Below are 18,685 nucleotides of genomic sequence, written 5' to 3' on the forward strand. Positions count from 1 at the left end.
CTGAGCACTCAAACTTTATCTCAATTTTTGAAAAAGCATATACACACCATAATATATAAAATAGAGAATCAACAAGGACCTACTGTACAGCACAAGGAACTCTACTCAATACTCTGTAATAACCTATATGAGAAAAGAATCTGAAAAAGAATAGATGTATGTATATGCTGTAATTTGTTATACACCTGAAGCCAACACAATATTGTAAATCAACTATATTTCAATATAAAATAAATGCTTTTTTAAGAAAAGGAGAGGATAATGAAATGTTCTATGTGCATTTATATGAAAAGGTATCAAAATATATTGGGGGCGGGCTGCAAAATAATATTGAAACTTTTGAATAAACCATGGGGAAAATGGGGGAGGGGGAAGCACTATAATGGAGTAAGACGTAGGAGAGGGCCTCTGGCTTTATTGGGCTTGGGGAGGTAGATAGGGAAGTTGTATCCAGCCCACCCTGTAGCCATTATTTTTCTTTGGCCTTATAGCAGCCCTAGGATGTGACCTGACAAGTACTTTCTCTTCATTTCTCAGATGGTTAAAATCAAGACCCAGAGAATCTAAAGGATTATCCACGTTCCAGAGCAGCACTGTCTCCCAATATAACCCAAGGCTCTTCCATATGCATTTATCTCACTTTCTTGTCAGAGCAACATTGTAAGGGACATTAAAGCTAAATAAGAGAGGTTCAGTGAATTCAAATCAGTATCACAGAAGTAGTAGAGCCAAGATTCAATTCCTATCTTAATCAGCTCAAGGAATAGTGAGTAAGTTTTTTTCTAATCACCCATGCACCACTCCAATTAGATCTTTTTCTCTGGGCCCCCACACCACCCTATCATCCATTCTGTCACACCACTTACAATGCACAGCTACCATCGATTTCTATTTCCATCACTAGACTGCCAGCAGCTTGACAGCAATGACCATGTCTGATTCATCTTGTTAGTCCCATCCCCTGGTGGCTCAGAGGGTAAAGCGTCTGCCTGCAATGCAGGAGACCTGAGTTTGATCCCTGGGTCGCGAAGATCCCCTGGAGAAGAAAATGACAACCCACTCCAGTATTCTTGCCTGGAGAATTCCATGGATGGAGGAACCTGGTAAGCTACAGTCCATGGGGTCGCAAACAGTCGAACACGACTGAGCGACTTCACTTTCACTCACTAATATAGCACACAACACATGTTAGGAGTTAATAAATGTTTGCTGAATGAATGAACAAGCAAAGGATATTAGCAAGAGCATCAGCAGATTAGTGACTTGTTTTCTGAGAACTTAAGAATAGAGATAATAGAAGTGCCCAATATCCAGGGGAAAGTATAACTTTGCATCCTTAAGTTCCTCGCCCAGAATTGCAGTATAATTACTTTTCCCCCAGAATTCCAACCATCATGCTCAATGTCTGCAAATAAGACCTAAAGAGCTGCTTTCCCCCCTGGAGGACTTAAAAGTTACATTCCCTCTGATGGACTTACAGGCTGTTGCCATCAGAAAATAGCTCTACAATTGAAATTAAAATGTTGGTGCTTTAAGCTTTTTCATGTTTTTGGTGGTTATAAGCTTAGGATTGAGTCCCAAGAGTGGAATAATTAGGACAAAGGAAATGAACATTTGCATTGCTCTTACTTCATATTGCCAAACCACTTTCCAGTAAGGGATCATGCCAATTTGCACTGAGGACCAATATGAAACAGCCCTAAGGAAATCCAGATCTTGCCTGTTTCCATTGCTGGTTTTCATTTCCCCATTCTGCGGTAGCTTGTTAATATTAGTTCTGACCTTCGGGGTTGGCCTGAAGAGAAAAGGCTCCGGATGACTCAGGAACTTCTTTGGCAACTACAACAGCTGATATTTCAACAGCGGGTACACTCCCCCTCTTACCAAGGGTACTTCCCGGCCTTCCCAGAGAACCGACAAGCACCTCCAGACTCCCTGTTTGATCACTGGACCTGCTTTGGGGGTCTAAATGCAAGAGTCGTGTGTCGGATAATTAGTGATGGAAGAAAAAACCTCTAGGAGAACAGGTAGGTGAGACAGAAGAAAAATAGATAGGAGTTAATAAAAATATAAATCCATTCTTTAGGCTCTCTGGAAAATTTTCCTAGTGTAGGCAGTCACTTGAACTGTTCACTAAAGTGTATGGGAAGTTTGGGATTAATATAATTTCTATATCTCATTATCTATCATCCATTCTGACCTGTCTTTGTGGAACACTGGCCCAAAGGGCAGTTCCCTAGCGCTTTTAGAAGTCTCTCTAACTTGGTCTAGTCCAGTTTCTTTTTTTTTAAAGCTGGATGATAGATATTACATTTCTTAACTGCCAACTGGTGTATAAAGTAGGACTGGTTTGCTGTGGCACTTTGAACAAGCTTTTTAGCTTCTTTGGGCTTCAGTAGCCTCCTCGCTAAAATGGAAATTAAAGTCCCTATCCTATTTCCCTCAGAGGGTTGTAACAAGGTGAAGAAGAGTAGGATGAGAGGAACCAAAGCTCTTTCAGGATTTCTGTGCTCTGTGTTAGTGATCTTACCTTTTCTGTAGCCTCCACAGGCAATACCACACACAACTTTCTTCTCCCTGAATGACTGTGGTTTGTGGAGTGCAAACCTTGGGCTCCAGGCATGGGGCTGAAAGTAGTGAGGGGATAGTAGGTCAGGGAAGTGGCTAAGAAGGAAATGGCTCCTAGGCTGCTTCCACAAAAGGCCTAATATACACATATAGACACCTGACCTATAAGCAGGCAATCTCCCCTCTTCACTCTAAAACAAATGCATTCACATCCATACACTCCAAGAATTACCTATACGGAGACTCCATTTGTGATTTTGATACCCATCAGTACTGTCTTGACATTGCTTTTAATGAAATTCTTTCATAAATTCCATACTTTGGGAGGATGATCAGAGTCTGTATGCCTCAGAAAGTCACACTTCATGCTTTCCTCCGTACAATTAATCCCAAATTAGAATTTGTGGTTCAACTCTTCGTCTTAAGTTAGGGTTAGTAAGTCTCTGATACTGAGTGAACCTTTTTTTTTTTTTTTTTTTTTTCTGTAACCAGTTAATTGGATCATTTTGGGGAGTGAGGGTACTTCATTCTTTAGTTTTTTTGTTTTGCCCCATTCAGAGTTGAGAAACTCTCTAGATCCTCCTATCACCTTCTACCTTCAAACCAAGTTATTTCCCCCACTCCAGTTCCCTGAAAAGCTCCCTTTTTATAAAATTTATCTTGTTGAATGAGGATTATTTGTACACATGTTCATCTCATCCAGGCAGAGAGATGTAGATTAAGCAAGTATCCTCTGTGCCAAGACCTGAGCTAGACATCTGGAAACAGATCACAGATAACTGAGATCCAGTACCTATCCTTAAAGAGCTCACAATCTAGTAGGAAAGTAAACTGGTAAAACACAGGTTGATACTTGCTCAGATAAACAGAAGCATATAAGCAATGTGGGAACCAAAGCCAAGGCTTCTCAGAGGAGATGAGAATTGAGCCCAGCCTAGAAAGTTGAGTCATATTTCACTGAGAATGGGAAGGAAGAGAAGGCATTCTGGGCTGAGTGAACACCCAGAGGCAAAACAGTACACAGTAAGTTTGGGGACCCAGTGAGTTAGCTGGTACAATTTAGCCATGGGAGTCTAAAAAGAGACATGACTGGAGAAGTAGGTTTGATTGAGAAGAGCCAGGGCTGAGGCCTTTCCAAAAAGCTTGTTGAGTTTTCCTACTTCTGGGGATCACAATGATAACAGTGGTTAAACACACAGACACAGACACACACACACACACACACACACACAGCTAATTTCAGGCAATTTTAATTTGGGTTTTCAAGCCTGGACCCCAACTTTTCCTTTCAGACCTTGTCAAAAGTCGGCTAAGCTCCTATCTCAGATTTCCTGCTGCTAAAATTATCTTTCATGCAGGGTCATGAGGACAAAATTGTAAACATAGAAATGGGGTTCATATGACTAGATTGATTACATCAGACAAGCCACTTCCCCTCCCGAGACCTCAGTTTCCCTGTGAGGCTAGTGAGAATGTTTGGAAGGAGCAACTATGAAAAAGAATATGTTTCATTGTAGGCCTTGGAAAACATACTTCTAAAGCATTATTATTAAGATTATTAGCATTAGCATAGTGATACAGTTTGGCTTATTAAGATTAAGAATATTGTATCTCTTCCAAAGTCTAGATCTAGGACTCTATATGTTATGAGCTAATCTGGAGGACCACGTTCTTAAAACAAGCTATTTTTATCACTTAAACCAAAGAAAAACCCTGGACTGGAGAAATTAGATCCCCAGTGTTTCATTCCTGACTTGGTGATTTAATTTGCTATAGGACCTTAGGAAAATACTTCCCCTCTCAAGCCTCTATTTTCTTACCTGAGAGAGCTGGATAAAATTATTTCTAGGGGGTCTTCTGTATCGTAAAACCAAAAAATAAAAATGAATTCATCTTTCTAATTGATTGGCATGAGTTCTTTATTACAAATGTTAACCCTTTGTCATAATTTTATAAGTTTCTTTTGCTGTTTCCTGAATTCTCACCATTACATTAGAAATTGTAGATTAGCCAAAGAGGTGATTGATCTTTTACTTCACAGAGGGAATCACAGTGTTACATAATATATATTGAACATTTCCCAGATTACTTTATATGTGTTAACACACTGAATCTTCAACTACCCTAAGATACTCTTATGAGATGAAAACATAAAGTGTTTCACCAGGGCACTGAAAAGTTGTGTTCTGCCCAGGGTCTCCTAGCAAGGGGGAAGAGGTGGGATTCCACTCAGGTAGTATGGCTCCAGAGCCCAATGCTTTTAACCACTGTGATCCACTGCCTCAAGAGATTCATTTAGAAGGGAAGGCTCTGAAATGTATTGAAAGTTTGGTGTGATTTATACACAGAAACTGGAGGGAATCTAACTTTTACATAGACTGGGATGCTGAGAATGTATTATAGGGAACTTCTTAAAAGGCAAAGTGGAGCTGAGAGCACTGGAGGTCAGGAATTGGAGATTTATATCCCCAAGAGACTGGCCCAGTGTTGCCCAGCTCAGAGGAAGAAACTGAGCTTCCATGTAGCCAATCACTGGAGGTTTATCAAGGGGTGGGAAGGTTGCAAAAGAATGAAGTAAGAGCACACTTGAACATCTTCCAGGTAAGTTATGCTGTTAGATGAGTTTTACACATAAAAGTTTCAAAACAATCAGGGGGAGGGTAAAGAAGAGAATTCTGAGTAGGATGGCTCTGGCCTATGGACTTGTCCTACTTTGAGGCCATTGCTCCCTATTCCCCACAGTCTGCTTGCTGCAGCCTCCCCCCAGGCCTCCATCCTCATGGCTTGGCATAAAGAATTTTAGTCAAGTTCTGGGTTAGATCACAATTCCTTTCTCCCTAGAGGACTTGATGACAGTTGGCAATCATACTGCCACTCTCCCTAGCAATGGCTGCATGCACATCTCTTCCCAAGGTGTCAGGTTTACTCTGATTTATTTAGCCTTGGCTGGAGAGAGCATAAAGATGATCAAACAGTGCCCATCTCTCTGAAAGTGTCCCGGGCAGCACACTCACATTTTAGGAAAGCAGGACCCTGGATAGGAAAGGTAGTTGCATTCAGGGGAAGAAAAGGTTTGTAGTGCCTTTGGGAGGGCATTGAGGTGGTAAACCTTCCAATTCCAGTTTGGGATGATGATTGCTAGCTCAAAACATTTTTTTCAGTAGGGACATTGTGTTTGTGTTTTTGTATTTGGGAATCTTGCATTTCTGATGTGGATCTCTGTTTCTGGGTTGGAGCCTGACATTCTGCTTGGGCCTGTTTTTTTATTGCAAAGCTATGAAAGCTGCTGAGATCTGACTCCATCACCTTTGCCTCCCCACCCCACACAGGACATAAGCACATGATCTTCAGTCTTTTATTTGCATACTCTACTAGTCCTGTCTTCATTGGAGGGAAGTGACTGGCCAGACCTGGGCTCTCTTGCTGGCTGCCTTCCTTGCTGGGCTCCAACTTATCTCCTATGTACACAGCTCTTGGAGTTCAGAGGCCTCTGCTGACCTCTGCCCAACCTCTCCTCTGCACCCAAGCCCCCAATGGTACATACAGGAGCAGAGGCAGGCAAGGACTAGGAGACAAAAGAGAGGCTGGAGACAGGCTGCAAAAGGGCTCAGAACCCCAGCACACCTCCCTGTCCCAACTCTGTCCACCACCTGCTGTGGCCACAGCAAAAGAAGAGAGAGCTAATAAGACAGAAAGTAAGGCCGGGTACCTTGTGGACAGTGGTGTCATTAGCTGCAACGCCTAAGATGTCTCAAGAGATGGGAGAGCTCACCCAAACCAGATTGCAGAAGATCTGGATTCCACACAACAACGGCAACATCAGGCTGCAACGGAGGAGGGGCTGTAAGTGGGGTTTGCTTCTGGGGGCTTCAATGTGGTGGTGGTAGAATGGGTGTAGAAGATTAAAGGACATGGCCCCCTGTCCACCCCCACCCCAACCTGAAAGTTGGAATAGATGAGCAGCTGGGTGAAATAGCTGTAGGGCAACAAGATGCTAATGTCAAAAACAGAGAAAGAAGGAGAGAAAGAAAGATAGAAAGAGGTGAATACAGAGAAAGAATGATGGTTATGTAAAGACCATCTTAATCAGAGGGATTATTGACTAGGAATTTTTTCTTTTATCCAGAGCTTATTTGGAATACTTCTTGTTTGAAATCTGACAGTTCTAGATCAGTGCTAGCCTAAATGTCTTATTTTGGTGACCTCAGTGAAATGTCTGGAAATTTGTACTGTCTGATAGCGCTTGGGTGAAATAAAGTTCTTGGCGTTGTTTCTTAGAGGACAGGTGCTGGGTACACAACAGTTCCATATCATTGGTCGGTTTTGCTCCTCCCCTTTCTCAAGCCTCCTTGAGAAACTGGGTTTAACTGGGTGGGAAAAGGCTGGGTGTCCTGCCTAACTGGGTTGGAAAAGGCTGGTGTCCTGTCTCCTGCATTGCCTTCATGGCACATATGGACACATTTGCTGCTCTAGGAATTTGAGGGAGAAGACACCCAGGGAAAGACTACTGGTGTAATGTTCACTTTGAAAATTTAAGAAAGACTAGGATCAAAGGGGGAAAGCAAATACAACCTGTAAATACATTTTTAAAGTAGATTATACCATTTCCCATAGATAACAGGGGACAGTTTGCAGATCAAGGTGTTTCCAGCCCAAGAATTTTGACCTGAGGAGCCATAAGGTGGGTGGAGATAAGACAGCTATGGACTGTGGGACCCAGACATTTTAAGGACCAGCTGACCGAGCTTCCACTATGCTAATGCTAGAAGAGGTCCAGGCTCACAGCTAGTAAGAGGGAGATCCAGGAAGATGTAAGATGTTAAATATACTATGTAGAATGGAGGGTATGGATGGAGGAAGAGAGGGGAAAAACCTAGCCTTCTGTTCTTCCTTTTCCTCTCCATCAGCAGTTTCAATCACTCATCTGGAGATCAAGGAGCCTAGATGAGACTGAAAATTACATCCTACCCTCACTCACCAAATCACATTTATTCCTTCTAAGGGGCTATTGGGTTAAGCTGGCAAGCAGGCAAGCCACTTTTGCATACTTGGAACCTTTATATTCCTGGGAACTCTTGTCTTTCAGTTGGAGAAATAATATACATAAATCACATAATATAGTCTCTGTCATATAGAAGATGCAAAATAAATAGGCATTCACTTTATTTTAAGAGCTTATCTCTCCTCAGCTATAAGACATAATTAATACCTACTTCCCCATGTTGTTGGGGTGTTCAGTGATTCAGACTGCCTAGCTTTGAGTCCCAACTCTGCCACCTCCTGCCTCTGTGACCCTGGATGTCTGGACCCTCTTAACTTACCTGTGCTTCCATTTCCTCATTGGTAAAAAGAAGTTAGTAATAGTGTTGTGAGGATTAGAAAGCTAAAACATATAAAATGCTTAAAAGAATGTCAGGTGTATAGTAAGTACTCAATGTTATTGTTATTATTTAAATAAGAAGGTGGGTGTATGGTCTTTTGCCCATCATATCTCCAGCATCAAACCTGATGCCTGGCACATAGCAGATACCCAGTAAATGGTAACTCTGTGCTACGTCCACTCTACCCTCACCATAGCAAAGCATGGGGATCTGTGTGTACAAGATAGTGACTCATAAGTGATTGACTGAATTATGTCAGACCACAGGTATAATAAACTTAGTGACCTGGGGGTGGTAGAGGTATACAATTATTTAACGACTATTCTGAGGATTAAATGCATTAGTGTGCAAAGTTCTTGAACAACTATGTATATTTATCTGTGACTTTTTTTTCTCATTCAACATTATATTTTGTGCCATCTATAATATTGTTGCATGCAATTGTTTATTCTCTTTGCTGTATAATATTATATTTTGCAAATATCCCATGATTTATTTATCCATTTTACTGTTGATGTATATTTATATAATTTCTAGTTTAGGGTTATGAACAATTACACAATGAAAATTTTTGTCCCCATAAATTTTGGAATCAGTTTTTCAAACTACACACACATACATACAACTTTTGGTGTTTTGATTGGAATTGGAATTACAGTCAATCTATATATCAGTTTAAGGAAAGTTAACATCTTTGTGATATTGAGTCTTCTGTAAATATGGTGTGTCTCTATTTAGACTTTTTTATGTTATTTGAGTGAAGTCTTATAATTTAAAAGGGCTTCTGTGTCATTATAATTTTTGTTTATTTTGTTGCTATTGTGTACCTTTATAGAAAATTGCATTTTATACCAATTTATTGCTAATGATTACAACTATAATTGTGGGGGGTTTGTGTATTGCATTTGCAACCTGCAAACTTGATAAACTTAATTTTGATAACTTATATGTAAATGACAGTTCTCTTTTTTCCCTTCCAATCCTTACTTTTTAAAACCTATTATTCTTATATTATGTCACTGCTAGGACCTACTAACTTCAAAACATGAACACCAATGTTGAATAGAAATGTTAATATTACTCATGTTTATATTGGACTTAATTTTAAAGGTAATGTTTTTAAAGTTTCACCATTGAGTAAGTTTGCTGTAATTTTTTTGCACATGCCACTTAACAGGTTAAGGAAGTTCCAGTTTGTTCTTTGTTTGAAACAGGATTTTTTAAAGATGAGTAGATTTTGAATTTTATAAACATGTTATCTGTGTCCACTGAGATGACAGATTGGTTTTCTGTTTTAATTTGTTAATATGAATTACACTAGAGATTTTTCTTGTTTTTTATCTGTCTTGCAATCTTAGGATAAATAATACTGGATTTTGTTCATTAATATTTTATTTAGGGATTTGGCATTTTGTTTATGAATGAGATTGACCTGTACTTTCTCCATTCTCATTGTTCCCTGTTTGACTTTTGAGTCATAAAATGAAGTGGGAACTATTCCCTTTCATTCTATTTTCTGACAGAGGTTATCCAAGGAACTATTTGTTCTTTAAATATTTGGCACAACTTCCAGGTAAAAACATCAGACCAGGTGTTTTCTTTGTAAGAAAAAAATTAATTGATACAATCTTTTGAATAGTTATAAAATCATTCAAGTTTGTTATTCCTTCTTGTCAGTTTTGTTAAATTATGTTTTTTTAGGAATTTTTCTATTTCATATCACTTTTCAAATTTATTTGCATAAACTTACATCCATATTTTTAAAATCTCTATTTCATTTGCAATTATATCCTCTTATCCTTGTTTATTTGTACCTTTTTTTTTATTCTTGATCAATATTGACAGAAGTTTGTCACTTTTGTAAATTTTTTTAAATAGTTGACTTTTGGCCTTCTGATTCTTTCTGTTATATCTCTGGCTTTTTATTTAGCCATTTTCCTCATCATTATTCTTTTTTTCTACTTTCTTTGGACTTACTCTGTTTTCCTTTTTTAACTTCTGGGGTTGGATGCACAGCTTATTTATTTTCAGACTTTCTTCCTTTTGAATATAAACATCTGATGCTATAATTGTCATATTAAACAGATTGGTATTCCACAGATGCACAGTTGTATGGACATATGAATTTTTAAAGTATTTCCAGACTATTTGGTAAATAGACACTGCTCAGGGCTTTCTTAGTTTCTCTATCGCTCAGTTGCCCTGGCCACCTCAGTCCCTTTCTCAGAACTGCTAAGACCTATAAATTATCATCTAGCAACTGAAGAGTTAATGCCTGACACAGAAGGCTTCCTCTAGAAGTTGGTGCCAAACCCTTGGGCCAGCTTCTGTTTTGCTAGATCAGTGCACTTACCATTTCCAGTCTGATTCCATCCTTCTTCAAGAACAAACTGTATGATTTCAATTCTTTGATATCTATTGAGATTTGCTTTATGGACCAACATATGGTAATTTTTGGTAAAAATTCCATGAGCACTTGAAAAAAATATACATTTTATAATTTGATTAAGAATACTGTATACTTAACTTAAGTTATATTTGTTGATCTGACTCAAATTCTCTGTATTCTTCCAGGATTTTGTCTGCTTGTTGATATGAAAAATTTGTTAATGTCTCTTGTAACTATGTCAATTTTAAAGCTTTGTAAATAGTTACAAATTTAGAATTGCTACATATTTCTGGTAAACTGAATATTTATCAACGTGTAAGGAAATTTATGCTAATTTAGTATAATTGACATTTTGTCCTACAATTTTTTTCTGATATTATTATATGTATATTTACTTTATTTAGCTTTATATTTACCTGGTATATCATTCATATGCTTTAAAATAATGTTTTTACCAGTTTAGTGAAGTGTAGTGAACTTATAATGTTGTGTTAGCTTCAACTGTGAGCAACTCAGAATATATATATATATATATTCTTTTGCAGGTTCTTTTTCATTAGAGGTTATTATAAGATATTGATTATAGTTTCTTGTGTTATACTGTAGACCCTTGTTGTTTATCTATTTTATATAGGGTTGCATATATTAATTCCAAACTCCTAATTTATCTCTCCCCTAACTCCCACTATCTTCTTTGGTAACCACGTTTCTTTTCTGTGTGTAAGTCTATTTCTGTTTTGTAAATAAGTTCACTTATATCATTTTTTTTAGATTCCACTTATAAGTGATATCATATGATACTTGTCTTTCTCTCTCTGGCTTACTTCACTTAACATGATAATTTCTAAGTCCGTCATGTTGCTGCAAATGGTATTATTTCATTCTTTTTCATGACTAACATTCCATGGTATATATGTATCACATCTTCTTTTTTTTTAATGTTTTAAAGATTTTTATTGGGTTGGACGATCATGGCGCAAAGAGTTGTTGGAGTTGTTCTTTGTGAGAAATGTCATTAATCCAGATTGAAAGATTAGCAGAGGTTTGTAAAGAAGTGAATGAGGCAATTCTCATTAAAATACAGTTTCTATGGACTGAGTAGAGATGAGCAATGTGCACTGTTCTTGTATTACTCATTGGTAAAATATTAGTTGGACAGAAGAAGCCACTTAGACTTAATTTGGTTTGTTTTTCCTTTTTTTCTTCTGTGTTATGTGATGTTTTCATTTCACAAGGAATGTTCATAGGGTTTTAGTATCAATGACACAGAAACTAATGCTGATAGAACCAGAGACTTTTAGAGTTGGAAAGCTCTTCCTTATGTAATAACAAAAATTTTTGCCATACCCCACCTAGGGGTTGCTTTGGTAAGAGGAGACTCAATCTTCTGTTCACATCTTCTTTATTCATTCATCTGTTGTTGTTGTTGTTTTTTTTTTCATTCATCTGTTGATGGACATTTGGGTTGCTTCTGTGTCTTGGCTATTGTAAATAGTGCTGCTGTGAACATAGGGATGAATGTGTCTTTTCAAATTAGATTTTTCTCTGGGTTTATGCCCAGGAATGGGATTGTTGGATCATATGGCAACTCTATTTTCAGTTTTTTAAGGAACCTCCATGCTGTTCTCCATAGTGGCTGTACCAGGTTACATTACAACCAATAGCATAGGAGGGTTCCTTTTCCTCCACATCCTCTCCATCATTTATAGACTTAAATGATGGCCTATAAGAAAAATGTTTCTGATAGAGATATAATTCACATACCATAAAACTCACTATTTTAAAGTGTACAACTTAGTAGTTTTTAGTATATTCACGTGGTTATGTACCACCATTACTAATTCCAGAACATTTTCATCACACCCTTCCAAAGAAATTCCATACCCATTAGTGTGATTCCAGATTTCCCCCTCCCTTCAGCCACTGGCAACCCACTAAAATCTACTTATTGTCACCATAGACTTGCCTATTCTGGACATTTCACTTTACTGGAATCATACAATATATACTCTTTTGTATCTGGCTTCTTCCATTGGGCATAATATTTTCAGTTAATCCATGTTGTAGCATGTGTAGATACTTCATTCCTTTTTAAATCTGAATAAGATTTCATTATATAGATATACAACATTTTGCTTAACCAATTCAAATTTGATTTGAGGGAAATTTGGTTTCTTTCCACTTTTGACTATTATGAACAATGTTGCCATAAATATTTGTGTACAAGTTTTTGGGTGGACACATTTTTCATTTCTCTTGAATAGATACTCAGAAGTAGAAATGTTAAGTCCTTTGGTAATTCTATCTATTAAAACAATGATTTAAAGAACTGCTAAGCTGATTTTCAAGTGGATTGATGTCTTATATTTCCATAAGCAACATATGAGGATTCTAATTTCTCTGTATCTCCACTAACTGCTGGTTTTGTCCATTTTTAAAAGTATAGTCATCCTAGAGGATGTTCAATCTTTACTTGAGAAGAATCTCTAATACCTTGAATCTATTTCTCACTTTCACTATATAATTGTATGGGATTTGATTTAGGTGATACCAGAATGATCTGGTGGTTTTCCCTAATTTCTTCAATTAAAGTCTGAATTTGACATGGTCTGAGCCCACAGTCAGCTCCTGGTCTTGATTTCCTGACTATATAGAGCTTCTCCATCTTTGGCTGCAAAGAATATAATCAATCTGATTTCAGTAGTGACCATATGGTAATGTTCATATGTAGAACCTTCTTATATGTTGGTGGAAGAGGGTATTTGCTATGACCGGTGCATTCTTGTGGCAAAACTCTGTTAGACTTTGCCCTGTTTCATTCTGTATTCCAAGGCCAAATTTGCCTAATACTCCAGGTATCTCTTGACTTCCTACTTTCGCATTCCAGTCCCCTATAATGAAAAGGCATATTGAGTACAGCACTTTCACAGCATCATCTTTCATGATTTGAAATAGCTCAACTGGAATTCCATCACCTCCACTAGCTTTGTTCATAGTGATGCTTTCTAAGGCCCACTTGACTTCACATTCCACGATGTCTGGCTCTAGGTGAGTGATCACATCATCGTGATTATCTGGGTCATGAAGATCTTTTTTGCACAGTTCTTCTGTGTATTCTTGCCACCTCTTCTTAAGATCTTTGCTTCTGTTAGGTCCATACCATTTCTCTCCTTTATCGAGCCCATCTTAGCATGAAATGTTCCCTTGATATCTCTAATTTTCTTGAAGAGATCTCTAGTCTTTCCCATTCTGTTGTTTTCCTCTATTTCTTTGCACTGATCGCTGAGGAAGGCTTTCTTATCTCTCCTGGCTATTCTTTGGAACTCTGCATTCAAATGGGAATATCTTTCCTTTTCTCCTTTGCTTTTCACTTCTCTTCTTTTCACAGCTATTTGTAAGGCCTCCTCAGACAGCCATTTTGCGTTTTTGCATTTCTTTTCCATGGGGATGATCTTGATCCTTGTCTCCTGTACAATGTCACGAAACTCCATCAATAGTTCATCAGGCACTCTGTCTATCAGATCTAGTCCCTTAAATCTATTTCTCAATTCAGCTGTATAATCATAAGGGATCTGATTTTGGTCATACCTGAATGGTCTAGTGGTTTTCCCTACTTTCTTCCATTTAAGTCTGCATTTGGCAATTAGGAGTTCATGATCTGAGCCACAGTCAGCTCCTGGTCTTGTTTTTTCCTGACTGTATAGAGCTTCTCCATTTTTGGCTGCAAAGAATATAATCAATCTGATTTTGGTGTTGACCATCTGGTGATGTCCATGCGTAGAGGCTTCTCTTGTGTTGTTGGAAGAGGGTGTTTGCTATGACCAGTGCTTTCTCTTGGCCTTTGCCCTGCTTCATTCCGTACTTCAAGGTCAAATTTGCCTGTTACTCCAGGTGTTTCTTGACTTCCTACTTTTGTATTCCAGTCCCCTATAATGAAAAGGACATCTTTTTTGGGTGTTAGTTCTAAAAGATCTTGTAGGTCTTCATACAACAGTTCAACTTCAGCTACTTCAGTGTTACTGGTTGGGCATAGGCTTGGATTACTGTGATATTGAATGGTTTGCCTTGGAAACGAACAGAGATCATTCTGTTGATCATTCAATTGAGCTATTTCAAATCCTGAAAGATGGTGCTGTGAAAGTGCTGCACTCAGTATGCCAGTAAAATTGGAAAACTCAGCAGTGGCCACAGGACCGGAAAAGGTCAGTTTTCATTCCAATCCCAAAGAAAGGCAATCCCAAAGAATGCTCAAACTACTGCAAAATTGTGCTCATCTCACACGCTAGTAAAGTAATGCTCAAAATTCTCCAAGCCAGGCTTCAGCAATATGTGAACCGTGAACTTCCAGATGTTCAAGCTGGACTTAGAAAAGGCAGAGGAACCAGAGATCAAATTGCTAACATCCACTGGATCATAGAAAAAGCAAGAGAGTTCGAGAAAAATATCTATTTCTGCTTTATTGACTATGCCAAAGCCTTTGACTGTGTGGATCACAATAAACTGTGGAAAATTCTGAAAGAGATGGGAATACCAGACCACCTGACCTGCCTCTTGAGAAATCTGTATGCAAGTCAGGAAGCAACAGCCAGAACTGGACATAGAACAGCAGACTGATTCCAAATAGGAAAAGGAGTACATCAAGGCTATATACTGTCACCCTGCTTATTTAACTTATATGCAGAGTACATCATGAGAAAGGCTGTGCTGGATGAAGCACAAGCTGGAATCAAGATTGCCAGGAGAAATATCAATAACCTCAGATATGCAGATGACACCACACTTATGGCAGAAAGTAAAGAAGAACTGATGAGCCTCTTGATGAAAGTGAAAGAGGACAGTGAAAAAGTTGGCTTAAAGCTCAACATTCAGAAAACTAAGATCATGGCATCTGGTCCCATCACTTCATGGCAAATAGATGGGGAAACAATGGAAAGAGTGGCAGACTTTATTTTTTTGGACTCCAAAGTCACTTCAGATGGTGACTGCAGCCATGAAATTAAAAGACACTCCTTGGAAGGAAAATTATGACCAACCTAAACAGCATACAAAGAAGCAGAGACATTTCTTTACCAACAGAGGTCCATCTAGTCAAGGCTATGGTTTTTGCAGTAGTCATGTATGAATGTGAGATTTGGACCATAAAGAAAACTGAGCACCAAAGAATTTGTGCTTTTGAACTGTGGTGTTGGAGGAGACTCTTGAGAGTCCCTTGGACTGCAAGGAGATCCAACCAGTCCATCCTAAAGGAAATCTGTCCTGCGTATTCATTGGAAGCACTGATGTTGAAGCTGAAACCCCAATACTTTGGCCAACTGATGCGAAGTGTTGACTCATTTGAAAAGATACTGATGCTGGGAAAGATTGAAGGCAGGAGGAGAAAGGGATGACAGAGGATGAGATGGTTGAGTGGCATCACTGACTCAATGGACATGAGTTTGTGTAACCTCCAGGAATTGGTGATGGACAGGGAGGCCTGGCATGCTGCAATCCATGGGGTCACAAAGAGTTGGACACACCTGAATGACTGAACCTAACTGAACTGGTTCTCTCTGGTGAACTATCTGGCCTATGATTTAGATTGTTGCTGTTAATTAAATGGATCTATTGTTTTCAAGAGCACATTTAGGCTTTTATCTTGATTACTTCTCTCCACTGGCAACCTTTCTGATCCACTACTGTGGGTGTTAAGTGGACAGTGGCTTCTGGTGTTTTGTTTGCCTATTCTGGTATAGAACCTCTGGCCTCTGAGCAAGTTGGAGTGAGGGTGACCAGGAACACTGTATTCTAAGCCTGCTTTACCTGGGATATAGCCTTCATCCTATGAGTAGGGACTGGATGAAGGAAGGGTATCTCCAACCTCTTAGCTATATTTGCGAGAGCAGATTCAAGCTGGAAAGAATGTAAGGTGCTGTATGCCCCTCCCAGTGAGGTACCATATTATCTGATTGGGTGAACACTCTGAGGGGAAAGGGAATCCCATCTTCTTGGCCACACACACACACACCTGGATTGAGGTTCCATTTAACTAAGCTTGAGGGGGGCAGCAGTGAAGATCATGGCACAAATGCCACAGAGTCTCATGTTCTTACTGAATTCTGGTAGTTTTTTTGAATAAATACTCCATATGCTGTATCCCAATAGGATAATTTTCAGAGACCTCAAAAGGTTATTTTTTAATAATACTTGCCAGTTTTGCTCCTCTCACTGGAGTTCATCACACATGCTTATGTTTATAAGCTCAGTCGAGTCCAACCCTTGTGACCCTATAGACTGTAGCCTGCCAGGCTCCTCTGTCCATGGGATTCTCCAGGAAAGAATACCAGAGTGGGTTGCCATTTCCTTCTCCAGGGGATCTTCCCAACCCAGGGATAGAACCCAGGTCTCCTGTATTGCAGTCAGCATCTTTACTGACTGAGATACTTGGGAAGCCCAGTTCTATGAACTGGGATTCATAGAACTCCTAATCATGGAAAGGTGCCTCACAATTGATTTTTACATATTGATCTTGTTTCTGTCAACTTTGCTGAACTCACTTGTCAGTTCTAAGGATTTTTATAGTTTTGGGGATTTCTATGTAGATAGTCATGACATCTACAAACAGGAAATATTTTATTTATTCTTTTCTAAGCTGTGTGCATTTTATTTCCTTTTACTGCCTTATTGCAGTAGTTAGAACTTAAAAATATTCTATGTCAAAGAGTGGAGAGGGTGGACATCTTTACACTGGTTCTGATCTTAAGGGGAAAGTATTAGGTCTTTCACTTTTAAGGCTAATAATGACAGTATGCTTTTGTTGTAAAGGTTCCTTATCAAGTTCAAGTAATTAACATCTATTCCTAACTTAATAATTTTTATTACTAGCTTTTAAAGTATGAAGTGTTTTTCCTATGTGCATTGACATATTTTTCTTCAATAGCTTGTCAATATCATGGGTTACATTAATTGATATTTTTGAATGTTCACCTAACCTTGCAGACTTCTACTGAATCACACTTAACCATTCTCTATAATTCTTTATATGCAATATTGGATTTTTTGAACTTGAAGCAAATAATTTATTGAAAGCTGAGGATGGGCAACATTACTTTATAAGAACTAAAATATTTAATCTTTTGTTTTCTTCTTATTTAACTTCTATAATAATACATTCATTCTTTAAAAGTTTAGAAAATATATAAAAGTATGAAGAAAACAATGGTATGTATCTAACCAAAGCAGAAGATATTAAGAAGAGGTGGCAAAAATACACAGAAGAACTGTGCTAAAGAGATCTTCATGGCCAGATAACCATGATGATGCGATCACTCACCTAGAGCCAGACATCCTGGAGTGCAAAGTCAAGTGGCCCTTAGGAAGCACCGCTACGAACAAACTTAGTGGAAGTGATGGAATTCCAATTGATCTAATTCAGATCCTAAAAGATGATGCTGCTAACGTGCTGCACTCGATATGCCAGCAAATTTGAAAAACTCAGCAGTGGTCACAGGACTGGAAAAGGTCAGTTTTAATTCCATTCCCTAAGAAAGGTAACACAAAGAATGTTCAAAATACTGCACAATTGCACTCATTTCACACACTAGCAAAATAATGCTCAAAATTCTCCAAGCCAGGCTTCAACAGCACATGACCCATGAAATTCCAGATGTTCAAGCTGGATTTAGAAAAAGCAGAGGAACCAGAGGTCAAATTGCCAACATCCACTGGATCATCGAAAAAGCAAGAGAATTCCAGAAAAGCATCTACTGCTGCTTTATTGACTCTCCCAAAGCCTTTGACTGTGTAGATCACAACAAACTGTGGAACATTCTTTAAGAGATGGGAATACCAGACAACCTGACCTGCCTCCTGAGAAATCTGTATGCAGATCAAGAAGCAACAGTTAGAATTGTACATGGAAAAACTGACTAGTTCAAATTGGGAAAGGAGTATGTCAAGGCTATATATTGCTACCCTGCTTCTTTAATTTATATGCAGATTATATCATACAAAATGCTGGGCTGGATGAAGCACAAGCTGGAATCAAGATTGCCAGGAGAAATATCAATAACCTCAGATATGCAGATGACACCACCCTTATGGCAGAAAGCGAAGAAGAACTGAAGAGCTCTTTGATGAATGTGAAAGAGGAGAGTGGAAAAGTTGGCTTAAAACTCAACATTCAGACAACTAAGATCATAGCATCCAGTCCCATCACTTCATGGCAAATAGATGGGGAAACAACGGAAACAATGACAGACTTTATTTTCTTGGGCTCCAAAATCATTGCAGATGATGACTGCAGCCATGACATTAAAATACCCTTGCTCCTTTGAAGAAAAGTTATGCCCAACGTAGACAGCATATTAAG

General features: G+C 38.6%; 1 protein-coding gene across 6 annotated transcripts in view; it reads left to right on the plus strand.

Moving 5' to 3' along the window:
- The first annotated feature begins 1,895 nt into the window (after positions 1 to 1,895).
- Positions 1,896 to 18,685, plus strand: part of PFKFB1 (6-phosphofructo-2-kinase/fructose-2,6-biphosphatase 1) — a 100,139-nt gene continuing 83,349 nt past the window's right edge. For 5 of the 6 annotated variants that reach the window (XM_065916025.1, XM_065916027.1, XM_065916024.1 and 2 more), the window contains exons 1-2: positions 1,907 to 2,027; positions 5,898 to 6,411. In XM_065916025.1, the coding sequence (XP_065772097.1) occupies positions 6,315 to 6,411 (97 nt within the window). In that variant the 5' untranslated portion in view covers positions 1,907 to 2,027; positions 5,898 to 6,314. Of the gene's footprint in view, positions 2,028 to 5,897; positions 6,412 to 18,685 lie in introns of all 6 variants that reach the window. The other variant, XM_065916026.1, reaches the window with a different exon arrangement.

Source organism: Muntiacus reevesi, chromosome X (assembly GCF_963930625.1).
Source record: "Muntiacus reevesi chromosome X, mMunRee1.1, whole genome shotgun sequence".
NCBI classification, from domain to species: Eukaryota; Metazoa; Chordata; class Mammalia; order Artiodactyla; family Cervidae; genus Muntiacus; species Muntiacus reevesi.